Source organism: Peromyscus maniculatus, chromosome 11, assembly GCF_049852395.1.
Source record: "Peromyscus maniculatus bairdii isolate BWxNUB_F1_BW_parent chromosome 11, HU_Pman_BW_mat_3.1, whole genome shotgun sequence".
Classification (NCBI taxonomy): Eukaryota; Metazoa; Chordata; class Mammalia; order Rodentia; family Cricetidae; genus Peromyscus; species Peromyscus maniculatus.
The window spans coordinates 78,863,541-78,886,427 of NC_134862.1; the positions used below are offsets into that span (position 1 = coordinate 78,863,541).

At 43.2% G+C, this 22,887-nt stretch overlaps 1 protein-coding gene across 2 annotated transcripts; it reads right to left on the bottom strand.

The window, feature by feature from the left end:
• Positions 1–291: 291 nt before the first annotated feature.
• Hsd17b7 (hydroxysteroid 17-beta dehydrogenase 7) lies at positions 292–21,030 on the bottom strand. Of its 2 annotated transcripts, none has more exons than XM_006994292.4 (9): positions 20,873–21,030; positions 18,969–19,172; positions 17,679–17,771; positions 16,319–16,433; positions 13,406–13,600; positions 10,793–10,897; positions 10,530–10,586; positions 7,269–7,367; positions 292–4,445 (listed from the first exon to the last, which is right to left on the bottom strand). In XM_006994292.4, exons 1-9 carry the CDS (start codon positions 20,905–20,907, stop codon positions 4,344–4,346), a joined length of 1,005 nt encoding a protein of 334 aa, XP_006994354.3. In that variant the 5' UTR covers positions 20,908–21,030; the 3' UTR covers positions 292–4,343. The 2 variants fall into 2 exon arrangements, with proteins under 2 accessions (XP_006994354.3, XP_042114480.2); XM_042258546.2 differs by having other exon boundaries at positions 4,237–4,445; positions 18,969–19,100; positions 20,873–20,992.
• Positions 21,031–22,887: the final 1,857 nt, after the last annotated feature.

A 22,887-nucleotide genomic window follows, 5' to 3' on the forward strand; every position in this document is an offset into this window, starting at 1 on the left:
TTGAGTTATATCTTCAGGATAAATTTAGAAATGCTGAATTGCTAAAAGCACATGCACTTTAACTTGTGATAAACACTGTCAAATTGTTCTTCAAGCACTAACTTGCAAGTACAGATAATAATGATGTGAGAAGGAAGTATATTTATTAGTATAACATAATGTTCTAAGATTAGAAAATAATAACAGAGCCTCAGTAAACTCTAACTTGGTATTCTAAATATTATTCCAAATTAAGATAAATTATAGCTTTTTAAAATTTTGGCATAATAAAAGTCAACTAAGCCTAAAACCTTTTGGTTTTAGCATGATACTTTTATTCAAATAAATACTTGTTCAAACAACTGTTCACATATTTATCAAGAGCCTAGTAAATGTCAGCCATTGATTGAGTGCTAGAAATACAATCAGTAACAACAACAACAGCTCTTGGAGTTGATCCTTTGGTATGTCAAAGGATAATAAACAAGAGAAACAAGTACAAATTTTAGATAAATACATGATTTTTAGGCAAGAGCTTCTTTTTTTTATTACATGGATAATATCTCTTATAATCAAAGGTTGGAAATCAACCAAGAAATGGTAAGATTCATAAACACACAGCTTGACACAAAAGTAGGTCATTTCTAATGCACCCTCTACCAACACAAGGAAAACAAAAGTAACTCAACGCTGGTCTATGTCCCTCAGAGCGGAGGCCTCAAAAGTGGCTAGGATCCTACAGGTCAGATGGGAGGCTGCACTCCATCCAGGCTAGCTTGGAGAGGAGCAGGAAAAGGAAGCCGGGCAGCAGCCTGCTTCTAGATGTCTATCAGGAGGCTTTCAGGGTAAGAAGAACAGCATTTGGTGACATGCACAGATTTGAGCTTTATCACAACTTGACTCTTTTCCCCAAAATTAATGTTTTTTGGTTTTTGATTCTTTAAGATTGATTTTTATTTTTATTATGTGTATGAGTGTTTTGCCTGCATGTATCCTGTGCACCACTTGTGTGTCTGGTGCCCACAGAGGCCAAAAGAGAACACCGGGTCCCCTGGAACTTGAGAAGAAGATTGTGAGCCACCATGTGGGTGCTGGGAAGTGAACCTGGGTCCTCTGGAAGAGCAGTCAGAGCTCTTAAGTGATGAGCCATCTTTTTAGCCCTCAATTGAATATTTTGTTTTGTTTTTCAAAAGATTGATAAGGATGGTAAAACTTGAGGGATATGATGAAATTTTAGAGTCAACTAACTATCAAAGACCTCACTGAGGAGTGAAGAGAACAAAATAAAAATGAATAAATAAAAGCTTCTGTTGACAACAGCATTCCTGCCCAGGGAATCAACCACAAGGGAGAAGACAAACTCCACAGCCCTGAACACAATACACCCAAGTATGCAAAATAAATAAATATATTAAGAATAAAATGAATCAAAATTTTGAAACTAAAACCAGAACTGGACACAGAACAAGCAAAACTGACTGAACACAGGAAAGAACTAGAAGAGTAAAATTGTAACAGAAACGAAAGCTGATGTAAAGATGAGAAACACTGTTTTCAACAGAGCGGGGGTGGCCCTCCCACACAACACCTGCCAGGAAAGCAACCATGAACTCCTTACAAAGAGAGCAAGCTCCAGTGTTCTAAAGAGGAGATGTGAGCAGGCATGGTGTGAAGGAAAGTCCACAGAACACTCCAGGTAGACCAGGTCCTGGACCATAACGACAACTCAAGCAATTTGATACAGAAAGAGGACTCCATGTATTCTGACTATACCAGCATGAAGCTAGAAAATCCCAACAGACTACACCTGGAAGCCAGTACCAATTTTTAAAAGAATTATTATTTTTATGTGTATAAGTGCTTTGTCTGCATGTATGCCTATGTGTCACATGCATGTCTGGTATACATGGAGGCCAGAAGAGGGCACTGGATCTCCCAGAACTGGAGTTCTATGTTTGTGAGCCACCGTGTGGTGCAGGGATCGAACCTGGGTCCTCAGGAAGAGCAGCCAGTACTCTCAACCACTGAGCCATCTCCCCAGTCAAATTCCAACCTTTGAAATCTCTAAAAACATGAACATTAAGTAACACTTTTAATAATTCATAAAAGAAAACCTCAACAGAAATTAATAAAGTAATCTAGGGCTAAAAGGATGAAAATAACAGCAAGGCAGTAGTCAGCAAACATGGGATGCGGTTAGACCGGGCTGCGAGGGACATTTATGTCATTAAATGCTTATAATTAAATGCTTACACCAGCCAGGAAGAAGAATTTCTAAATAAGTAACCTAAGTTTTTATGTCAAGAAATGGGAAAAATGGTTTATTTTAACCCAATGAAAGCAGAAAGAAGATAATTAAAACATGTAGAGCTAAAGTCTCTATGGAAAATATATAAGCAACTGGGAAGGAAAAAAAAAAATCAGTGAGGCGGAAACATGGCTCTCTGAAAACCCCAGCAAATGGAAAAACCCCTGCATAGCTGACGATGAAAAGATATCAGCATCAAGAATAAAATAGAGCCAGGCGGTGGTGGTTCATGCCTTTAATCCCAGCACTTGGGAGGCAGAGCCAGGTGGATCTCTGTGAGTTCGAGGCCAGCCTGGGCTACCAAGTGAGTCCCAGGAAAGGCGCAAAGCTACACAGAGAAACCCTGTCTCGAAAAACCACAAAAAAAAAAAAAAAGAATAAAATAGGGGGGATTACTAATGCAGCCAGTAAAAAGAAATTCCAAGAATAACTTGATGCTCCAAAGTTGGCAACCCCGGAAAATGACATGTTTTTCCAGACTCACAAATAACCAAACCCCACACTATTACACTCTCTTGAGAACAGTCTAGATTATGACTACCCAGACCTACGGCCCATAACTCCCCCATTACATCCTGCAGTGCTCCATGCTGTCTCCTGGAAATGCTCAGCGAACAAAACCAACTACCTGTCAAAAGGGCCGTGGTCAGCCATGCCTTACATGGCAGTATCTGAACCTCGGCCTTCTGCGTTCCTGACCTCTAATGAACCTCATCATTCTCTACCAAAATGAGGGATGTTCACGGTCCACACAGATCGTCGATCCCCTCTTCACTGCAGACCCATGAGCAAAAGGGCAAAGAGGTTTCGGTTTACACATGAGCAATGTTGAGTTCACCACGGAGAAGAAGCCTTTTCCAAATGGGGGTTCTGAGGAGACACAGAATGAAGAAAGGACAGCCCCATGCTAAGCTCCACCCTCGTTACCCAAGAATGCGGGGAGTTGGGTGGTGTACAGACTCACTCTCACCTGACAGCTTTACAAAAACATCTTGGTCAGCAAAAGGAGGGAAACTCTAATCAGAAAATTTTCATAGCACAAGCTGTAGGGAAATTATGTATCATCTTTTGGATTTTTATTCAAAATTTTACTGACTTTATTATATCCCAAGTGATAGGATGGCTTTATTTATGATAAAAAAAAATATTTAGCCATCTTTAACATGTTGATTCATACCAAAGGATGCTCAGGTGTGGCTCTTGAAGTTTTATAGAGGAAAGGTTTGAAAAACTCATCACCTGACACATAAAAATGAACAATTTCCTTCTTTTCCATTGTGTACCAGATGCCAGCAGACGGCTTAGTAGCAGTTTCTCAGTTTGTTTGTTTTTTTACACTTTTTTGAAACACGAATAAATAATTTTCTGCTATCCTTTCAGTTCCAGTGAAATATGGTCATGAAGATGTTCATGAATACATCTGCAGACGCTGATAAAGACCAGGCTGTTGGCTCCACTACCTGATAACAACAGAATGTTTTTACAGAGAAGAAATAACGCACGTGGCCCAAACACACTCACACTTTGTTCCTGAGATTCACTGCGTGCAGTCACGTGGGGACCGCTCAGAGAGACAATCTGGTAAGATTATTTGGAAGCAGCACGTGGAGAAGTGAATAAAGACAGTAGGAAAATGCTCACAGAGAAAAGACAAGGAGCTGGAATGACTACTCAGTGGCCTTGCCCCTCCTTGCTGGGACTAAAAGGAGGCTCAGGCTGTACCTGTGTCCCAGTCACTCCAGAATGATCTACTGGCCTCCCAGTGGCCAGTGGAACAGTGGATGCAGGTGCTCTGCAGAGAGCCCCTAGCAATTCCCAAAGGACACTACTCTGGAGGGTATTGACTTGGTTCCTCTACTTTGCCAATCCCTTCTACATGTGTGTACATGCCTGCACACATGCACACACGGAGTCTTGGGGATCATTCTGAAAGATGGGAGCAGAGATCATCAGGGCTTGTGGTTTACTACAAAAGCATATCACCCAGCACAATGGAAAGCCACGTGCCCCGGCCGGGATGTACAGAAGGTACGGGATGCTCTGGAGAATGTCACCATCAGCTGGGGTGATCGGATTTTTCAATGGTGATCCTAACGCGGTTTTCCAGGTCCAGTAAGGTTTGATAAAAATTTTCAGCGGTGTCTTCGTCTATGTCCATCTGGAAAACAAGCACAAAGAGAGATGTCTGCAAAAGAAAATTAAAACCAACTGTGTGAAAGCAAAGTGAGGGCGTCCATGTGTGTAAGAGAACCGGAAGCTAGGAGGGGGCAGAGAGGGCCGTTCGGGGACAGCAGGAAACACTAGAGAGCCTGAGGACATAAATGCTCATGTAAACTCAGCACCCACCAAACCTCCCACTGCTTGTAAAGATATGAAATGCGAGTCTCCTAGTACCCAACCAACTTCTAAAGGAAGAGGGGAGAAGGAAATCAAGAGTCCGAGTTTCTACAGATGCTCACCCCCACCCAAAGGGCTTCTGTGTGCGAGAAATAGGAGGTTCTGTCTTAAGTCACTGTTATTTTGCATTCTTGTTCTTCCTGAAGAAAGTCTTACTTTAAACTGATAATAAGAACCACCTTTCGGCTCCTACAGTCAGGCTCTCTTTTTTCCACGTCAGCAAACTAGAATCTTCTTACAACTGAAAGGCTAAGGATTAAGGATACTTTTTAACATTTTGAACCTAACATTTATCCTCATTGAATTCTGTTAGTTCTGTGTTCTGAAATTGGAAATGTTAAAGATCTCTCCTGTTCAATCTCGCCTTTGTTTCTTAAATTAAATTTAGTCCTTGATGATTCTGCATTCTTATTACATTCATCCCCACCCTCTCTTCCTGTCTTATCCCCCTCACCCCCACTGCTCAGTCTTCCTGCTTCCTACCGTTCTGTCTTTATGTTGTGGCACACTGGCTCTAACCAGGGTGGTCCACATGTGCGTGGCTGAGGAGGTCCACTGCAGAACGGAGCGCTCACCAATGAACACACACAGCAGAAGACAACGACTCCCCATCTCCCAAGATCCATCAGCAGCCACTACTTCCCCATCCTTAACAGAGGGGAAGCGGGTTTCCCCCAAATGAACCAAAGGCAAAAATAGTTTCTTCGATGCATTTCTTAGAAAAATTATATGAAATACCTGGGTTTGTAAAATTAAACATTGTCTCCCCTTGATAAAGTAAATCACTCCCTGTAAGGTTATAAGATAGCAAATTTAAATAAACCCTGAAAGCCCTAACGTGAGCTTATTATTAATTGCAACAGAGTTTCCCAAAATGTATGTTTTAGATGGTAAGGACTGTGAATTAACCCAAATTTGAGTTTAAAAAACAAGAACAAAAACTCAGAGCATGGAGCATGGTGGTGTTTATCTTCAGTCTCAAAACTCAGAAGGCAGAGGCAGGCCGATCCCTGTGATCCACCTCGGCAGGCCAGCCTGGTTAAACAGGCAGTTTGTGCTGGCTAATGCTGTATCATCTTGACACAAGCTACAGTCATTTTGGAAGGGGGAACCTCAATTAAGGAAAATAATCCCACGAGACTGGCCTGTGAGCAAGCCTGTGGTACATTTTCTTGGTCAATGAGCGATGTGGGAGAACACCCCCCCCCCCTGCTCACTGTGGGCAGTGCCATCCCTGGGATGATGGTCCTGCGTGCTATCTTCAGAAAGCAAAGGGAGCGAGCCATGGGGAGGGATCGAGCCGGTAAGCAGCGTTCCTCCACGGCCTGTGCTTTGGTGCCTGACTCCAGGCTCCTGCCCTGGCTCCTCTCAATGACGGACTGTGACGTGCAAGTGTAGGGGGCTTACAAAGCCCTTTCCTCCTCAAGTCGCTTTGTCATAGTTTTATCTCAGAACAGAAACCCTAACTAAGACAGGGTTCCAGGCCAGCCAGAGTTACATGGTGAGACCCTGTCTTAAAACAAAACAAAACAACAAATAAATAATGCATGCAGTAAAAAAAAAACAATTTGCAATCCCCAACATCAACCATATCACCTCTGTATCGCTTAACTGTTTCAACATCTCAAAGCCATTCCTGGGCTAACACACTGTGGGGAACCCGGCATGGGAAGACAACAGGAAGGGTCGTTCAACCCTACCTGCCTGAGGGACCACTTCTTGAAAATGTTCTCAAGTCATTAGCATCCAACACAACATGGACATGAAAGGCTGCTTTTTACTAGCAGGTGACATGGGCAGCAACCCACAAGGCTGGCTGTCACTGGACTCAGGCTGCTGCCAAGCTGACAGAGGTCACCTACTTGCTTCAAATTAGTTGTATTTTATACCAATGCATCCTCAGTAATGGGGCAGAGAAAAGCAGGAGACTACAATACCCTTGCCTGTGACAAAGCGACAGCATGTTCTTACAGTCCCAAGTAAATGTTCTCACTCCCCTGCTGTGCAGTTTTATATGATTTCTCTTAAGATTCGACTCCAAAAGATGAAATACCAATTTGATTTTCCCTATTCTACCCCTTGCCTCTTCAAAACATCTGTCTGACAAAGCTTATAATAATCTGAAACAGAATGCACATTCCAAGAAATGTTAACGTAGCATTGAAAGATACTCTATGTTCCACACAACTCACGATGTGTTTATTAAGTCTCCACGTGAGTCAGCACACTAGGGAAGCAAGTACAACCCCTCACAAAAAGCTTCTATGCTGACAGGGGCAGCTGAGGGTGAGTGATACACAGAACAGGTATGAGAAATCCCACAACAGGACACAGGAGGACCTGGTCTAAAGAGACAGAAGGTTGAGAACGTGAGCCCGGAAGGATGAACGGACATCAACAGGAACACAGGTAAGAACGGCTTAGCTGGAAGAAGATGGCCAAAGCTCTGAGGCAGGAGGAAGCAGAAAGCAATAAAACAGACCATGACCATGCCAGAGTGAAGACCCAGGCACAGAAGGTGGGGGCTGATTGGTCAGCATCACAGGCCCAGAGCATCAGAACGGGACAACATAAACAGACTTACCTTTTGGCCCTTGACGTAATTAGTCCCGAAGCCCGTGGTGAAGCTCAGGTATTTGGTCAGAGGATTGAGAGACTCGGGTTTTTGGTGAAAAAGCCACACCTGGGAAGGAAAAGCATGTCAGGGAGAATGCTCCTGCCCCAAGCAGGGGAGATCTGCCGTCGGTATTTACAGAGCTCCCCCATGGAATCACAAGATTCAGCTCAGAAAGCACCAGCTAATCTCAGTATCTTTGGAAACTGCTGTCATCTTTTGAAGGGAGAATAGAAGGCAGCCTGCTCCACAGCAGACTGTGAGAGAGAGTCTAAGCAAAGAACAAAACACCCCTCACTCTGCCCGTCGTCCTCTCCCTCAATTCCCACATAAATTCATGTCTCTGACACTGGCTTATTAAGTATCATTCTTGGCACACACCACAGCAAAGCACAGCTGGCTGGGATAGTTTACCAGTGAGAAGATGCATATGTCCAAAAGATGTACACAGTATAAAAAAGGAGGTCTTCGTCCCTTTCCAATTTTGCAACAACGTAGCTTACGTCTCTGGGAGTAACCCACTCTTCTTCCATGTGTGGGCGTGCAAAGAAATATCTCTTCGTTTAGAAACACCTATCTTTCTCTCTTAAACGGAAGCATGACACCCAGAAGTTTTCACTTGACCTTCGCAAACTTTCCAATCTGTGCACACTGAGCTGTTTCATTTGCTTTTTAAGGACAGAACCCTATCTTGGGCACGGGCTGTAATTTATATGTTCAGCTTTTAATTGAAAGACATATGCAGCAGACTGCGGTCTTTATGAATACAAACTAAACCACGATGGATGTTGAGTACATTTATAAAAGTAATGCCACAAATGCAAGTTCTTGGTGAAGGGGCGTGCGTGCCTTACGATCTGACTCATCTTGCCGTGAGTCTTCACAGAAGCTGCGATGCAGCGTTCTCACGCCCTTATCATCAGCCACCACAGCCCTGTAGCAAACGTCCTACTCTTTTGCTAATCTGAGCTGAGCTCGGAATTATAGATTTAATGTACACTTCTCTTAGCATCAATGTGAACGAGCATCTTTTCACATGACTGAAAACGTTCAGAATCTGTGTGTCTGTCTTTTGCCCATGATTCCAACAAGGGCTGCCTTCCCTTCACTGGGATTCTTGATTAACTAAGAAAATATTTACCTTTGTCTAAGACAGATGTTTGTATTCAACCTCGTACTTTCTTTATAGTGGACTCTGGGATCATGCTAACTTTATTTTAATTTCCACTCTTTTAAGAGTTTCCACATTTAGATAAGCCTTCTGAAATGTCACATAAATTCCCCATATTTTCCACTAAGAATTTTATATTTTAATTTTGACATATAAACCTCTTCAACTATCTAGAATATTACTTTGGTGGATGGCATGAAATAAAGATCATAAACTCCCTTTTGGCTACAACCTTGCTGAAAAAGCCCATCTTTTCCCTCTACCTTTTTCCTCTATTTTTTATACACTAAATCTCTGTATGTTTATGGGCCAGTTTCTAAACTTTCTATTCTGCCTCATTGAAACATCAGATTGTATTTGTTGATGATTAAAATCTTCTTTTAAAATCTGAAATAGCGCCAGGCAGTGGTGGCGTATGTCTTTAATCCCAGCACTCAGGAGACAGAGGCAGGCAGCGGATCTCTGTGAGTTCGAGGCCAGCCTGGTCTCCAAAGCGAGTTCCAGAAAAGGTGCAAGGCTACACAGAGAAACCCTGTCTCCAAAAAAATCTGAACTAGCATGAGTCCTCTGCAGTGCCCCTGCTTCCACTGACTGCTCGGATCTTATTGTATATAAAATAAAGGTTTATATGGGTGAAAAACATGCTCAAGGGTTCCAACCCAGGAACTGGAGAACTTGGATCTGAATGGTAACTATAATTGTGGCAGCCTCATGTTTGGCCTGTGCCTTAGCTCAAGAGCACATTCCCCTCCTGAGGAGGCAAAACTTACAGAAACTGAAAGAAATCCTAAGTGCTCACACGATCTGCTACCATCCCACCGACCCTTAGCAACATCAGCAGGTGACGTTTGGGGTGGTCCCCTTCTGCTCATCTACATTTTAGAAAATTATAGCAAAACCACCATGGATTTTGTTTAATGTTTATTTGTAGTCTATGGGTGTTTTTCCTGCATGTATGTACATGCCTGAAGAGGCATTAGAAAGAACCCTTGGAAGTGGAGCTACAGATAGTTGTGAGCTGCCATATGGGTGCTGGGAACTGAACTGGGGTCCTCAACTAGAGCAGCAAGTACTATTAACCACTGAGCTGTTTCCCCAGCCCTTCACAATGAAGTTTTTGAACTGTGACAAGAGGATCATGGCGTTCAACCTATCTGAATCGCCTGGTGCCTCAGAGCCTAGATCTAATTCCACTCTAGTCAAAGTCAGCTCTAACTACGGCAGCCCCAATGGGTCCAACATTCCCCACCCAATAAAAGGATGTCCTGTTTTCTTGCCTACCTTATGAATTCATTACTTTTCTAAACATAACTCGAAGCTACTTAGTAACAGAGGATTTTTCTCTTCTAAACATATCCCACCATTGATGCTCAATATATATATATATATATATATATATATATATATATATATATATATAGAGAGAGAGAGAGAGAGAGAGAGAGAGAGAGAGAGAGGAGAGAGAGCATAAGACCCACAAGACCCACCTCCCCGTGGGAAATCATTCATTGTCACCGCCTTGCTTTAACTGACTCTACAGTGTCCTGCCACCTCTCCTGCATCTCCTGGTACATCTTGCTTCTATGGAAGTGTGTTTTCTACAGTCATGCTACCCAACATCCCAGCAGATGCTAAATGTCAAACTTCTGATATCTTGTTTGTAAGACGATACCTACTTTAGTCCCAAATGGAACTTGTTTGCCCACAGACCTTATTCTCATATACAGCAGTGGTTCTCAACCTTCCAAATGCTGTGACCCTTTAACACAGTTCCTCATGCTGTGGTGACCCCAACCATAAAATTATTTTGTTGCTACTTCATAACTGAAATTTTGCTACTGTTATAAATTGTAAAGTAAATAGCTGCTCTGCAGGATATCTGATATGTGACCCCTGTGAAAGGGTCATTAGATCCCAAAGGGGTCGAGACTCAGAAGTTGAGAACCACTGCCCTACAGCCTTTGACCCTGACACTGCTCACTGGCATCAGTGAACTTATTACCCTTTCCATCACTAAGCCGTTTTAGATAGAGGCTATGAAACTCCAGTGACGTACGTACCAGTGCTTCGGCTCCATTGTACGGCGTCAAAGTGAAGGCGTTTGCAAAAAAGCGAATCTGGCCAAGGGAAAACAGCAGGTATTAGGCGGCTGTTGAGAGCAGTAGCAAAAAGTAAATTATTTCACTTAAATCTAAGAAAGAAAATTTGCATTTATGATTACAGCATCATCAAAAACAAGTCAAATGGAAGTCTGCCACTTAAGAGTTGAATTCTTCATATTTCATAACTCTGAATTCAAAAAAAATAAGTGTTTACTACTTACCAGCCACATCAGCGGCAGGAGCAAGGTCCACACAAAGGGAGGCAGAATTCCGTACGTCAGGTTGGTCATTACCACCCCTGGGCACACCACACTGGAATACAGACCCTGGGGGCACAGAGGAGAGTCACACTAAGATTTTAATTTGATGCATAGTGACTCGGTTCAGGGATGCTCAGTAATAAAAGACACACACAGATGAGCCGGGAAAACCAGGAAATGGCAAGTCTCCACTGCAGCTGTCCTTGTCGCTTAGTAGGATCATTTAAGTCTAAAATCACTTACGAGGATCAGGAGCAAAAGTTAGCAAGGTCAAGTCTATTCTCAAGCAATGTACAGTTTAAAGAACAGCCAGTCTTGATGATGGGAAAGAAAAGTGGGGCCTGATTACCAAGATCTTCTATTATTGGCTTAATTAAAGATCAACTCATCAATCCCAAAAAGTATATAATAGGCCTACTGAGTTTAATTCTTATCTTCAATTAGCTTCTGATTCATTAAATACAGTGGCTAATTTAAAATATACGCTGTTTCTCTACAGCAGAGGTTCTCAATCTGTGGGTTGCAACCCCATGGCAAACCTTTATCTCCAAAAATATTTATATTATGATTCATAACAGTAGCAAAATCACAGTTATGAAGTAGCAATGAAAATAATGTTATGGTGGGGGGTCACCATGACATGAGGAACTGTATTGAAGGGTCGAGGGGGTCACAGCGTTAGAAAGGTTGAGAACCCCTGACCTAGAGGAACATGGCTGAGCTGGACGCTCTCGGCATCAGGAGGAACAAAGATCTTCAACTCAAAATCTCTAGCCAGGTCCTTAATGAAGGACTGGTCACTATAAGGACCTATCGTGTGTGTGTGTATGTGTGTGTGTGTGTGTGTGTGTGTGTGTGTTGGCATTTATATACATACACACACACACACACACACATATATATACATATATAGATATATATGCCAACATATATGGCTCTATAAAGAAAGCCTCAATTAACACAGAGACTGTGGTAATAAGAATCACCCTCTGCCAACCACAGTAAGCCCTACAGCTCTGGAATTAACTTTGCTACATTCTTTATTGCTGTTAGAGTGGCCATTCTAACTCATTCTTGCTACTTTTGCTCTCTTACTCTTTTTTTTTTCCTTTTAAATAAAAAGTAGGAAATGGCCATACAGAGTAGCTCACCCCTGTAATCCTAGCCCTTGGAAGAAGGCAGAAGTTTGAATTTGAGTTTCACCTAAACTACCTAACAGCCCAAGGCCAAAGTTACACAGTGACACCCTGTCTCAAACCCAGGAGCTGGGTTGCTCTGGGGTTGAGGCTCAGCTGATGGAGTGCTTGCCTAGTGTGTGTAAAATCGGGTGTGGTGGTGTGCACCATCACCAGCTGTACACCAAGTTTGAGGCCAGCCTGGGATACACAAGATGCTGAAGAAGGATGGGGAGACAGAGAGAGAAGACGGAAACCCGTAACTGGAGAGCTGAGGTCATAGCTCACATGGTACGGCACCACGCGCAAGGGCCCAGGTTTCATCCCCAGCACCAAAAAAACTAAAACAATGATTAATTTGTTGAAAAAGTAGAATCAAAAGTATAGAAAATATCATTAGAAAGGCTTCAAATGGAATCCCACAATGTAATTCTTTCTAATTCTTTCTTGGGAATGATGAGAAAGAAGAATCATGGGCTGAAAACAAATTCTGGAAGACTTTAAGACAGAGCCACATCAGCTTACTTGATCTTACTCTCTTTTTAAAAAGATAAAATCCCACACCTTACTTGACAACTAAAATGTAAATAAAATCACAGAATTTTGTATGAAACATGGAACAACTTTAGCTTGACCCTGCCTTCTAAAAAGGGCGTGTCGACAGGACTTGGAAGCAGCTGCGGCAGGTTTTAAACATCTCAAAAATGATAGAAGGAAACTCACAGTTGGACCAACACACTGACTCCAGGCTGTCATGACAACCAGGAAATGCCCATGGGAAAGACAAGAATTCCTGTTAGGATTTTGGACCTGGGCAATCAGTTAATACACAGCAGCAGTGACCTGCAGGTGACCATGGTCAGTAGGAGCCAGCATGACTGATAAGGGTTAGTTTCCCCTTTATATAAACACCCTCCTCAGTCTGTAACCTTACAGAAACAGAGCGATGGAGTCTTATCATCACCTTCCAGAAGGTTTATAACATCTGGTTGCTTTTTAGTCATTGGCATGACAGAAGCTGAAAGGCATGAGGCTTGGTAGGGGAAAAAGTCAGCCAGCCCTGCACGCCATGGTAAGCGCTGCCCATTCACGAGTCATGTGACCTTTGAGAGTTCTCATCTGAAAACTGGAATAGTAAGAGCTACCCAGCTGCAGTGGGGAAGACACTAAAGGACAGGAGGAGTAGAGCACCGGAAGTACTTAGTCAGGGGCTGCTCTGTCAGCAGAGGTCTGAGTTCCTGAAGAATGCAGAACAGTAAATAAACTGCATATTCCTAAAAGGACCGGAGCTGTTTCTCTCTCCCCTAAGGCTTCTGTTACGAAAGTAAGCGGAAGCCAGCCTTGCTCTAGAAATCGAGACTCTGAATGGTTAGCTTCTGTATCTTGAGACAGGCCTTGCCTTCTGGTTGAAATTCCTGTTCAAAGCCACGTTCAGGAGGTCGGTGGCGTATTTGGAAGAGCTGTAGGGTTCCTGGCCTTTGGTGTGCTGGATGTCCTCAAGACTGAAGTTAGATTTCTTTGCATTGCGAGAGGAGGTCCAGATGAGCTGAGAAGGGCTGTCTGTGTGGCAGAGAAGAGGTTCCAGTTCCCGAATCTGAGGGAAGAAGACACAGAATAAAAGGCATCACAATCCACCGAGGGGTATATGCTAACAACGTAAAACTATTGTGTACGTATACTGGAATTCAACAGTAAATGGATGGGGATATGGCGGCAAGAAACAGGTTTCTTGTTGCTACAAGAGGAAGAAGCTAAAAGGATTACAGACAGCAATGAATTCGGGTTAGAGACATCAGCATTTCCTCATGTTGGAGTGGCTACATCCATGTATAGATATACATACACCTGTGAGTTTGTAAACACACATTTATCTCCTTGGTTTATTAGCTGAGAGGGCCTAGAACTATTCATATCTCAGTAGCATCAAACACCAGATCTTCATTTATAATAAGTTTATCTTGGTTACATAATAAAACGAAAGAAGAAAAACAAAAAAAAAACTTGTAGGGATAATCATATAAACACATCTAATCACCATTCTATGACATATTTAAAAGTAGTATATGTTACAGAAACTAAAGAGAGAAATTTTTTTTTCCCCAGAGACAGGGTTTCTCTGCGTAGCCCTGGCTATCCTGGAACTTGCTCTATAGATCAGGCTGGCCTCAAACTCACAGACTCACAGAGATCCACCTGCCTCTGTCTCCTGAGTGCTGGGATTAAAAGCATGCACCACCACCACTCAGCTGAGAAATATCATTTTTAAATGAAAAACTCTGATGTAGAAAATATATAACCATGAGTCTACATGAATACAAAATTGAATATTTTAATAAAAATAGAAGAGAGAAATTTTCCTCAAAGAAAAATTCCAAACAATTTCTATAGATAATCCATCTTTAAGAAGTTGAAGTTCAACTCCTTCGGTGTAGGTTACAGCCAGTAACTTTCTTCTGAACACTACAGTATGGAGAAGGAAGCGTGACTTCACAGTAGAGAAGCCTGACAAGCCACGTCAAGCCGGGTGATCAAGGTCAACCCGGAAAGGTCATAAATTGTTGTCGTCATCATTCTGAGCCAGGCTCTCACTACGCTCTACACTATGCACTGCGTAGCACAGGCTGGCTCTGAACTCTCAATCTTCCTGCCTCCGTCTCCCAAGTGCTGGGATTACAAGCACGTGCCAAACACGCCTTGCCTTGGAATATGTACTCCTGATATGAGGTGATAAGAAAGGCACTTAATATATACAGTCTTGCCAAAAACATTCTGCAGTCAAACCACGAGACAAACATCAGAGAAATCTAAATGAGAGACAGTCTGTGAAAAGCCTGGGTAGCAAGCTCATGAACTTCAAGGTCATCAAAAACAAGGCAAGTCTGTGAAATTCCCACAACAAAGACCCTAAGCAGCCTTGACTATTAAATGCAATGTGGTGCCCTGGATTGAATCCCAGAGCTGATAATGAGACTTCAGAAAACTGGCAACTTAAGTTAGTATAGACTTTACTTAATAACATATCAGTACTGTATCATGTATTTTGACAAATGTACCATACTGATATAAAAGGCTAATAAAAAAAGAAACTGAATACAGGATGTACAAGAACTCTCTGTACTATCTTTGCAAAGGTTTTGTAAATCTACAACTATTGGAAAACATTAGTTCATTGAAGAAAAATCTACCAACATAGCTTCCAGATGTGCCCCATGCCGCAGCAGACAAATAAGTCAAACTTAATCAGGAAAGTCCCCATAGATGAGACCAAGTCAGTCACCCACTCCTAAGCAACAATACCTCACTCAACCTGGAGCTCACAAAAAGAATCCCCACTCTTGATAACGACCATTATTGTCTGGTCATTATTTTTATATGCTAATCAAAGTAGTGATGGATCTGTTAGTTCAATTACACATGAACCCTGAATTCAAGTTTGTGTTTCATGAATCTGTGGTCAGATTCCTAAACCTAACTGAAGTAGAAAGCAGTGCAATCACAGCTGTAGAATCATTTTATGTGGTAAGTGGGTTCGGACACCCCTAATGACATGTCTGCCTTACATAAAGACATACTAGGACACCTGTGATAGCCGCCCCATGACCACAGCTTTCATTCGCTTTCCTAACAATTTAACTCTATAAACAGTAGATTCATCAAAACGTAAGACTATCAATATTATTACTGAATGAATTCTCTATCATTACCACTTTTTTATTTTAATACTGACTGTTTATTTGTTGGCTTGTTTGTGTGTTTTGAGAAAGGGGCTCACACTGTAGCCCCAGATGGCCTCAATTTGCATGGATCCGACCTCAGCCTACCTGTTGGGATACAGGTGTGAGCCCTCACTTCTCAATTACTGTGAAAGCTGTCCCATAGAGTGAGCCAGAGGCAACATCACCGAACACACTAGATAAGTCACACATCTCATGCTAAATCCGCTATAAATGCCTAGAACTGTCCTTCCGAGTATGGGCACTTAAGAAGAAACCAAGATAGAAGTCAAATCTGTGTCTACTGACAGCATGCTCACTATCCCAGGCCATCTGAAGCCAAGCCCAGGTTGTAGAACTCCTTAGAACAGAACTCATGTTCTTTTTCTGCTGCGTACGTACATTGTTTCCAAAGGTGACTGGGTGTCTGGTAATCCACTTCCTCCATTCACCATTCTGAGGCCAGTGATCAGATTTAAATACTCAAAGATTTAATGCTAACCATAAACTAAGGAGCTTCACAAAATAGTCGTGTGTCCATGCATGCCCTCAGGATCACCGTAACAAGTATGGAATTAGTATGACCCAAGCCTTTTTACCAGGATAAAGTGGCCAAAGAGATTGGTTTCAAACACCTCCTGGAACCCGTCAGCAGTGACCTTGTCATTCTGGGTCAACAGTCCTTCCGCTGTGGAGAACACATGAATCACATTTCTGAAAAAGCAGAAGACAATAGTGTGATTTTTAATGTTCCTGTAACTGATAATACTAAAGATGTCACACACACACACACACACACACACACACACACACACACACACACACACACACACACACCTTTCTTTGGTTCTATAATGACAAAAATGCCAATTTCTTGGACATTTGTGAGTATTAAATGAATTCTAAATGCTTCTCACCCCCCAAATTCACGGGTGTACTTAACATGCTTTCCTGTCCTCCCTACCCCATCAGATTACATGTCAACTACTCTGAGGCAATCACAGCTATGGCAATGAGAAAAAGTCTTCACCCACATAAGTGTTTTTAATTACTGAAAAAAAAATTAAGCAAGTTGTCTTTTTCACTAGGAATTCTAAGAGCATCAAACAAACTAACAGTGTGTCTTGCTATGAGATCAGCTTAGTAGTGGGATTTGTGCATGTTATTTTCATGGAAGAAAAGTAAAGAGGAAGTGAATACACAGCCCACATCAAAAATCTCTATGAGAAATAAATGCATTGGGTTGCAAACAAGACTTATTTCTGACTCTGGTTTGTGGTCAGCTTTTAAAGCCACTATACTCGTGTGTATCAAGATTCTCTCAGGCAGACCCTGTTCTCTGCATCCCCTCAGCGTACTGGTAAGAGTGGCTGACACACACAGCGAGGCATCTTCCCATGCAGCCTGACAGGTGCTGGAGGCTGGCTAAGAATGCCACCTTATTTAGACAAATTCCACCAGCAGCCCATTTAGCCACATCAAAAGCTGACAAGCCATCTGATGAGATGGAACACTCCAAAGTTAGAACATTATAAAAACCATGACAACAAGCAATGTTCTCCACAAAGATGAGTATTTGACATGTCTACCATGGTACCAACTCCTCCTATCTATATATCTTCATTCTCCTCAGCATTCCCTGACTCAGCAGACACACCAAAGGCAAAGACCACGGCAGCAAAATGAATGCCTTCCTTGCAATCAGTTCATCTAGACAAGTGGTTCTCAACCTTCCTAAAGCTGCGACTCTTTAATACAGTCTCTCATGTTGTGGTGACGTCCCTAACCATAAAGTTATTTTCATTGCTACTTCATAACTGTGATTTTGCTAATGTTATGAACTGTGATATAAATATCTGTTAGGCAGGTTATCTGACATGCGGCCCCTGTGAAAAGGTCGTTTGAGCCCCCCCCCCCAAAATGGGTCATGACTCACAGGATCTGGAACATGATAATTACCTTGAAAAGATGCTAAAGAGAAAGGCTTTGATATTTAGCTGGGGATTAGGCATGATCCCAGCATTCAGATACAAGTAGTCTAGTCTTTGAAACCTACAAGCAAAATGCCAAAATGACATCATTAGAAAAGGTGACACAAAGCAGCACTCCACCCCTAGAACACAGACGGTCAAAGGACAGACAACCCTTTGTGAACCAACTAAGATGGCCACGCAGGCTATGTAGCACCAGGGTTAAGACAGTTCTTTTTCAGCAGTTCCTCTAGTCACCATGAGTACCTTTGCTCTGGGTGGTTTCAATGGGCTTTCGAGTTAAATCTCTATATGAGAATCCAACTATGGCCCACCAATCAGGCACTGAAGAACCCTCTATCAAACCCACCCTCCTCCTCCTCCAGTGATTTAAGGTCACTCCCATCCCCTGAAACTGTAAGTGCCCTGTGGGGTTTAGGTATTCTCAGTGGGCTTGATCCAGAACACACGTCATGGAGGATGCAGACTTGAGTGAGCCTTTTCAGTTTTGAAACTTCGTAAGCCTTAATACAAATACATCCCTTTGGAACTAGGATCAGAGCAGGCAGGGCGTGCTCCCATGATACTCAGGCAACATCCATGCTCAGAGTATCCCCCAGAATCCTAGGCACCATACTGTGTCCTCTATGTAACCCAGGACAGATCCACAGCTATTAAAACTGGACCTCGAAATACATACTTGGTTGACAATATAGATTATGCACTAGCATTTCTTGACCATAATATCGAATAACCATACGATTCCAATTATTAAAATGACTATTTGAAGTAATGACATTGTTTCACTATAACCACCACTCACCATGCAAGTGAAGCCAGTGGCATCTCAGATTAATTATCCCATTATCTAATTTACAAACTTCAGTAATAGTAACTTATTTTGCTAGTCATGAAGAAGCAATGCTTAGTAAAATGTGGAAATTAAGCTCTGGCTTCAATCGAACAATATAATTAGTGTATTCAAAGATGAAAGGCTTGCCATAGTGTCTCTATCGAGATAAAAACAGCATCAGTATTTCTTATGAGTTCTAACCAAACAGAATACCGTAGGTGGGAAAGACCTGGTACCAGACACAATAATGAATTTGCCAACTTGAAAGGGTATTTCCAAGCTCTCTGGGCTCTAAGGTCACTCCCTCAGCACAGCTCATTTTACAGGACACCCATTACCTCCCCATAGTCCCCTATCCTTTCTCATTGGATTAACCGTAACGCTGCACTACCACGGGAGAAAGCAACCTGTCCAAAGGAGACGTACTTTTGCTTGACTTCCTTTGCACCCCGGACCACCGACGGCAGGCTGCTGACATCCATCTGCACAATGCTGACGTCGGCAGAGGGGTGAGAGGCCAGCAGGGCATCACAAGCAGCTCTTGCTTTGCTCGGGTTCCTGCATGCCAAACACAGGTGGAGCTCATCATCTTCGGCCAGCAGTCGTTTGCAAAGGGCTAGCCCAATGCCACTGAGAAGACAATTCAGGCACAGGGCATGAGTTCAGTGAAATGGTCCTCAATCAAGGCATCTCTCTCTGGCTCAGAAACCTGCCTGTGTCAACATGAGCTCCCATGAGAAGCCCAGGCAGACAGAAGATAACCAAACATTATGTGAAGGAAGGAATCAACCCCATAAGTCATTTGATTAGACTCACATCCAGTTGCTCCCCTCTAAAATAGTTTAATGACAGAGGATTGTAGGGTTTGGGGTACCTGTTACGCTGTGATTTAATACATCCCCAGCAAATGCTGTGAAGAGGATCTTATTAGCTGTTTATTATGTCCACATTTTCTTGTGCTGTCTAGGTCCCTCAAAGGCAAGTGTTCTACCTCCTCCTGGTATTGTTGCTATTGGGACGACTGTAAATCCTGATAAGTGAACAGAGGAGCTTTTGCACTGACCCCCTGACCCCAAGGAGAAAGCAGAGCAGCATGGCAGGAGGTTAAACCCTCATCAACTACTAAAGTACAGCAGAATAACCAAGAGAAAGAAAAAGCCTTCAGTGCAAGTAGACAGAAAGGAATACAAATCAGATGGAGAGGAAGACGGAGAAGCCGGGATGTGAAGCATAGTTCACAGAGGCTATAGAGACACTAGGTCAGAAAGAGCAGTATGAAAGTGCCCAGCAGATGGGGTCAGTTGCCCAGAACCCAGACTGCCAGCAAATAGAACCCCAGTGTGAGTTGGGAGCTCACATAATCTGGTGGCCCTTCCAGGAGGTTCAAAAATATCTGGGCCTACTCATCCTCACTTCAAAATAGCAGACCTTTAGTATAAATATACAATTGCACATACCACAATATATATCAAAGAAACACAAGATCAGACCTGACTTCTATATGCACCTTCCACAAAAAAAAAAAAAAAAAAAAGAAAGAAAGAAAGAAAAAGAAAAAAACCCACCAAAACCAGTTGACCCAAAGGAGAGGGCATGCTAACAAAAAGTCCAAGAGAGACCCCTCCTACACTGGCTTAGTTAATATGGCCATGGTTAGATCAATATTAATTCCTCAAAAATATCAACGTCACCAGTTGGGGGAAAGGTTGGTCGGTCTCATCCTCTGCACATTGTTCGTGGACAAATAATAAGTCTAGTAGGCAATAAGTAGTCCAAGGGTCAAACCAGCAAGCCTGGAATATCTATGAACTGGTGACTGCATTAGGACAAGCTTTAACAGGAAACGACTGATCGTTCTGAATGTTCCTGGGGAGCGTACGCGAAGTGTGCTCCAGAAATGAGATCTCCCCATTGTCCTGAAGTCCACGGATGCTGACATTTAAACACCCGGGGTGTAAGACACGCGGCGTGTTTGGGGTTAAAGTGAACCGTGGGGAGCTCCAGTAACTACTAGAGACTGGGTCACTGATGGCGCGATGGCAGTCTGAATGAAACTACCAGTGAGCACAGACTCAGCATCACTGCCAGGCTGATCAGTAACTTGCGCTCTAGTTTTCCTTTCCATTTCCATTCTAGTTTTCCTTTATGTTTAATTCAAAGCTCCAGTAACCGAGCACCCAGAGAGGCGAGCATGACCACACCTCTTGGGAGACCCAAAGAAGGGCAGGGAGGGTCTCTTCGGAATCCCCACTGAAGTGAGTCCAGGGTCACCGACCTGCGCTTCCCCGCACCCTGGAACTTAGCCTGCGGGGTTCCGTACGAGGCCTCACCTGCTTGCCCCGGTGATCAAAGCCACCTTCTGCATCGTGCACGGCTCGCAGCGGAGTGAATCTGCACCTGCGACCACAGCAGCTCACAGCCGGGACCAGGATCCGCGCCCTCGCGCACCGCGACCAATCAAGGCTCGTCCGGGCCCCGCCTCTCCTGCGTCATCCGTCCCCGCCTAGGGCCAGCCAATTGCAGCACGGCATCGTCTCTCCACGCCGGGGCCGGGTGGGGTGAGATAGGCCGAGGGGCGGAGCCGCGTGACACAGAAGTCCTGGCCAATCCAGGCAGTCCCCGCGCCCAGTTTGCAGGCCGTGTCACCGTGGGGCGGGGTCTTTGTTCCCGGGTAAGGCGAGCGGGCGGGCAGAACCGGAAGCTTCAGAGGGATGCTGGGAGAGGGTGGGGTGCAGTATCCCAAGTCCAAGGTTACTTCCCATCCTTCGCTAAAGCAAGATCTTTGAGGAAAGGAACATGGAGGGAGGGAAGGGCAAATGCATATAAATGACAACTCCCAGTTTTAATTAAGTTCATTTCCTGTAAAAGTACCTGGTACATCTATTATAATCCTTTCTCCAGCTTTCGCTCTTATAGATGCTTAAAAGTCCCGAGTAACATTGAGTAGAAGTACTAATACTTATGCATAGTACAACTGAACAAACTTCATACCTCTTTCAAAGCTGTGATGACTATGGGTAGCAGCGATCCTAAATGATGGAGATCATCTTCTCTGGATTTTGATCTTTATGTTTTGATTATTGATACCAACTAACTGCTGAAAGTTAACATGGAGTTTTGATCAGTTCTTCAAAGATGGTATCTTAACAGTATTTTCTAAAAGCCTTGGAGTAAAATTCTCCCTGATCTTGAGGTTCTAGACCCAAAGGATCCTTTTTGCTGTGGTTGTTTTGTTTTTGGAGACAGGGGTTTGTGTGTGTGTGTGTGTGTGTGTGTGTGTGTGTGTGTGTGTGCGCGCGTGCTGGGGTTAAAGGCATGTGCCACCACCTCCCGGCTCCAAATGATCCTTTTAAACCCTGGAGTGCAGGAGTGACATGTAAGAGAGCAGAGAGAACTATGTGGCTCTCTCAAAGAAAACCCATTTCTTCAAAGAAATCAGCGAGCATAGAGTCTAGAACCAAGCAGCTGTATCCAAACTGCACCCCAGGGTAACGACGAAAGTGACACAAAACTGTAAACATAATTAAAATATTATGAGGTTTATTTTGCGATTTTTTTTAAAGCTCTATGGTGTAGTTCTTAGCGTGAACTTTGTCCATGAAAACATCATATCACAATGACAGGTTGGATGTGTTAGCTAGGGATTCAGCCTCACCACAATCTCAGATGAGAATCGGTGTAGGAACAGCTTTGAATTACATGATGCCCAGAAGACTTCGGAGAAAATCTCTCCTTCTCCCTTTTATCACTACCATCCTAGCCCAGTGTGGAAATCTCGGTGTTTTTCTTTTGTTCTACTGAAGTTGCTGCATCCAACGCCCTGTGACCTTCAAGGGATGGACTGGACTGTTAGACTAGAATGTTTTATTTCAAAACTAAGTTGTCGCAGGGAGGACACAACCCCAAAACAATTGGAATATATTTTAATCCACAGCTGAGTTGGTTGTTTTTTCATCACTCCAAACTCCTCTTGGGTTTGCATTGTTCAAGGGCTTCTTCTGTTGGGTACCAGAACAGTGTGGTACACAGTGAGTCTACCTATCACTGACAAGCTTTGGTAGATGAGTTGAATAGTAGGTGTAGCAACTCTGTCATTATTCATGCCCCATATAATAAATGTGTCACCATCCTAAGCTCTGACACTGATCTCTGGTTCTTTTTATTGTACAGTAGACAAGGATGAGTGAAGTCTCTTGCTCCAATAACAAAGCATTCTTGGTCCTTATAAACTTTCCCAGAGTTGCCTGCCTCTAATTTGCATACAGGACTAAAGAACAACTGCTAGTTGGGGCTGTGTGGCTTCTCTTATTCATATTTTTCACCCCTCTTCCCTAGAAATAATGCA

Bases quoted from the DNA above. Each gene is read 5' to 3' on its own strand.
- Hsd17b7 (XM_006994292.4), bottom strand. From the start codon at position 20,907: ATGCAGAAGGTGGCTTTGATCACCGGGGCAAGCAG. The intron at 16,434-17,678 runs GTAATTATCATG...CTGCTTTTTCAG, and splicing joins CTCTTTAGCATCTTTTCAAG to AAATGTGATTCATGTGTTCT. The intron at 10,587-10,792 runs GTAAGTAGTAAA...TCCCTTGGCCAG, and splicing joins TCCTGCCGCTGATGTGGCTG to ATTCGCTTTTTTGCAAACGC.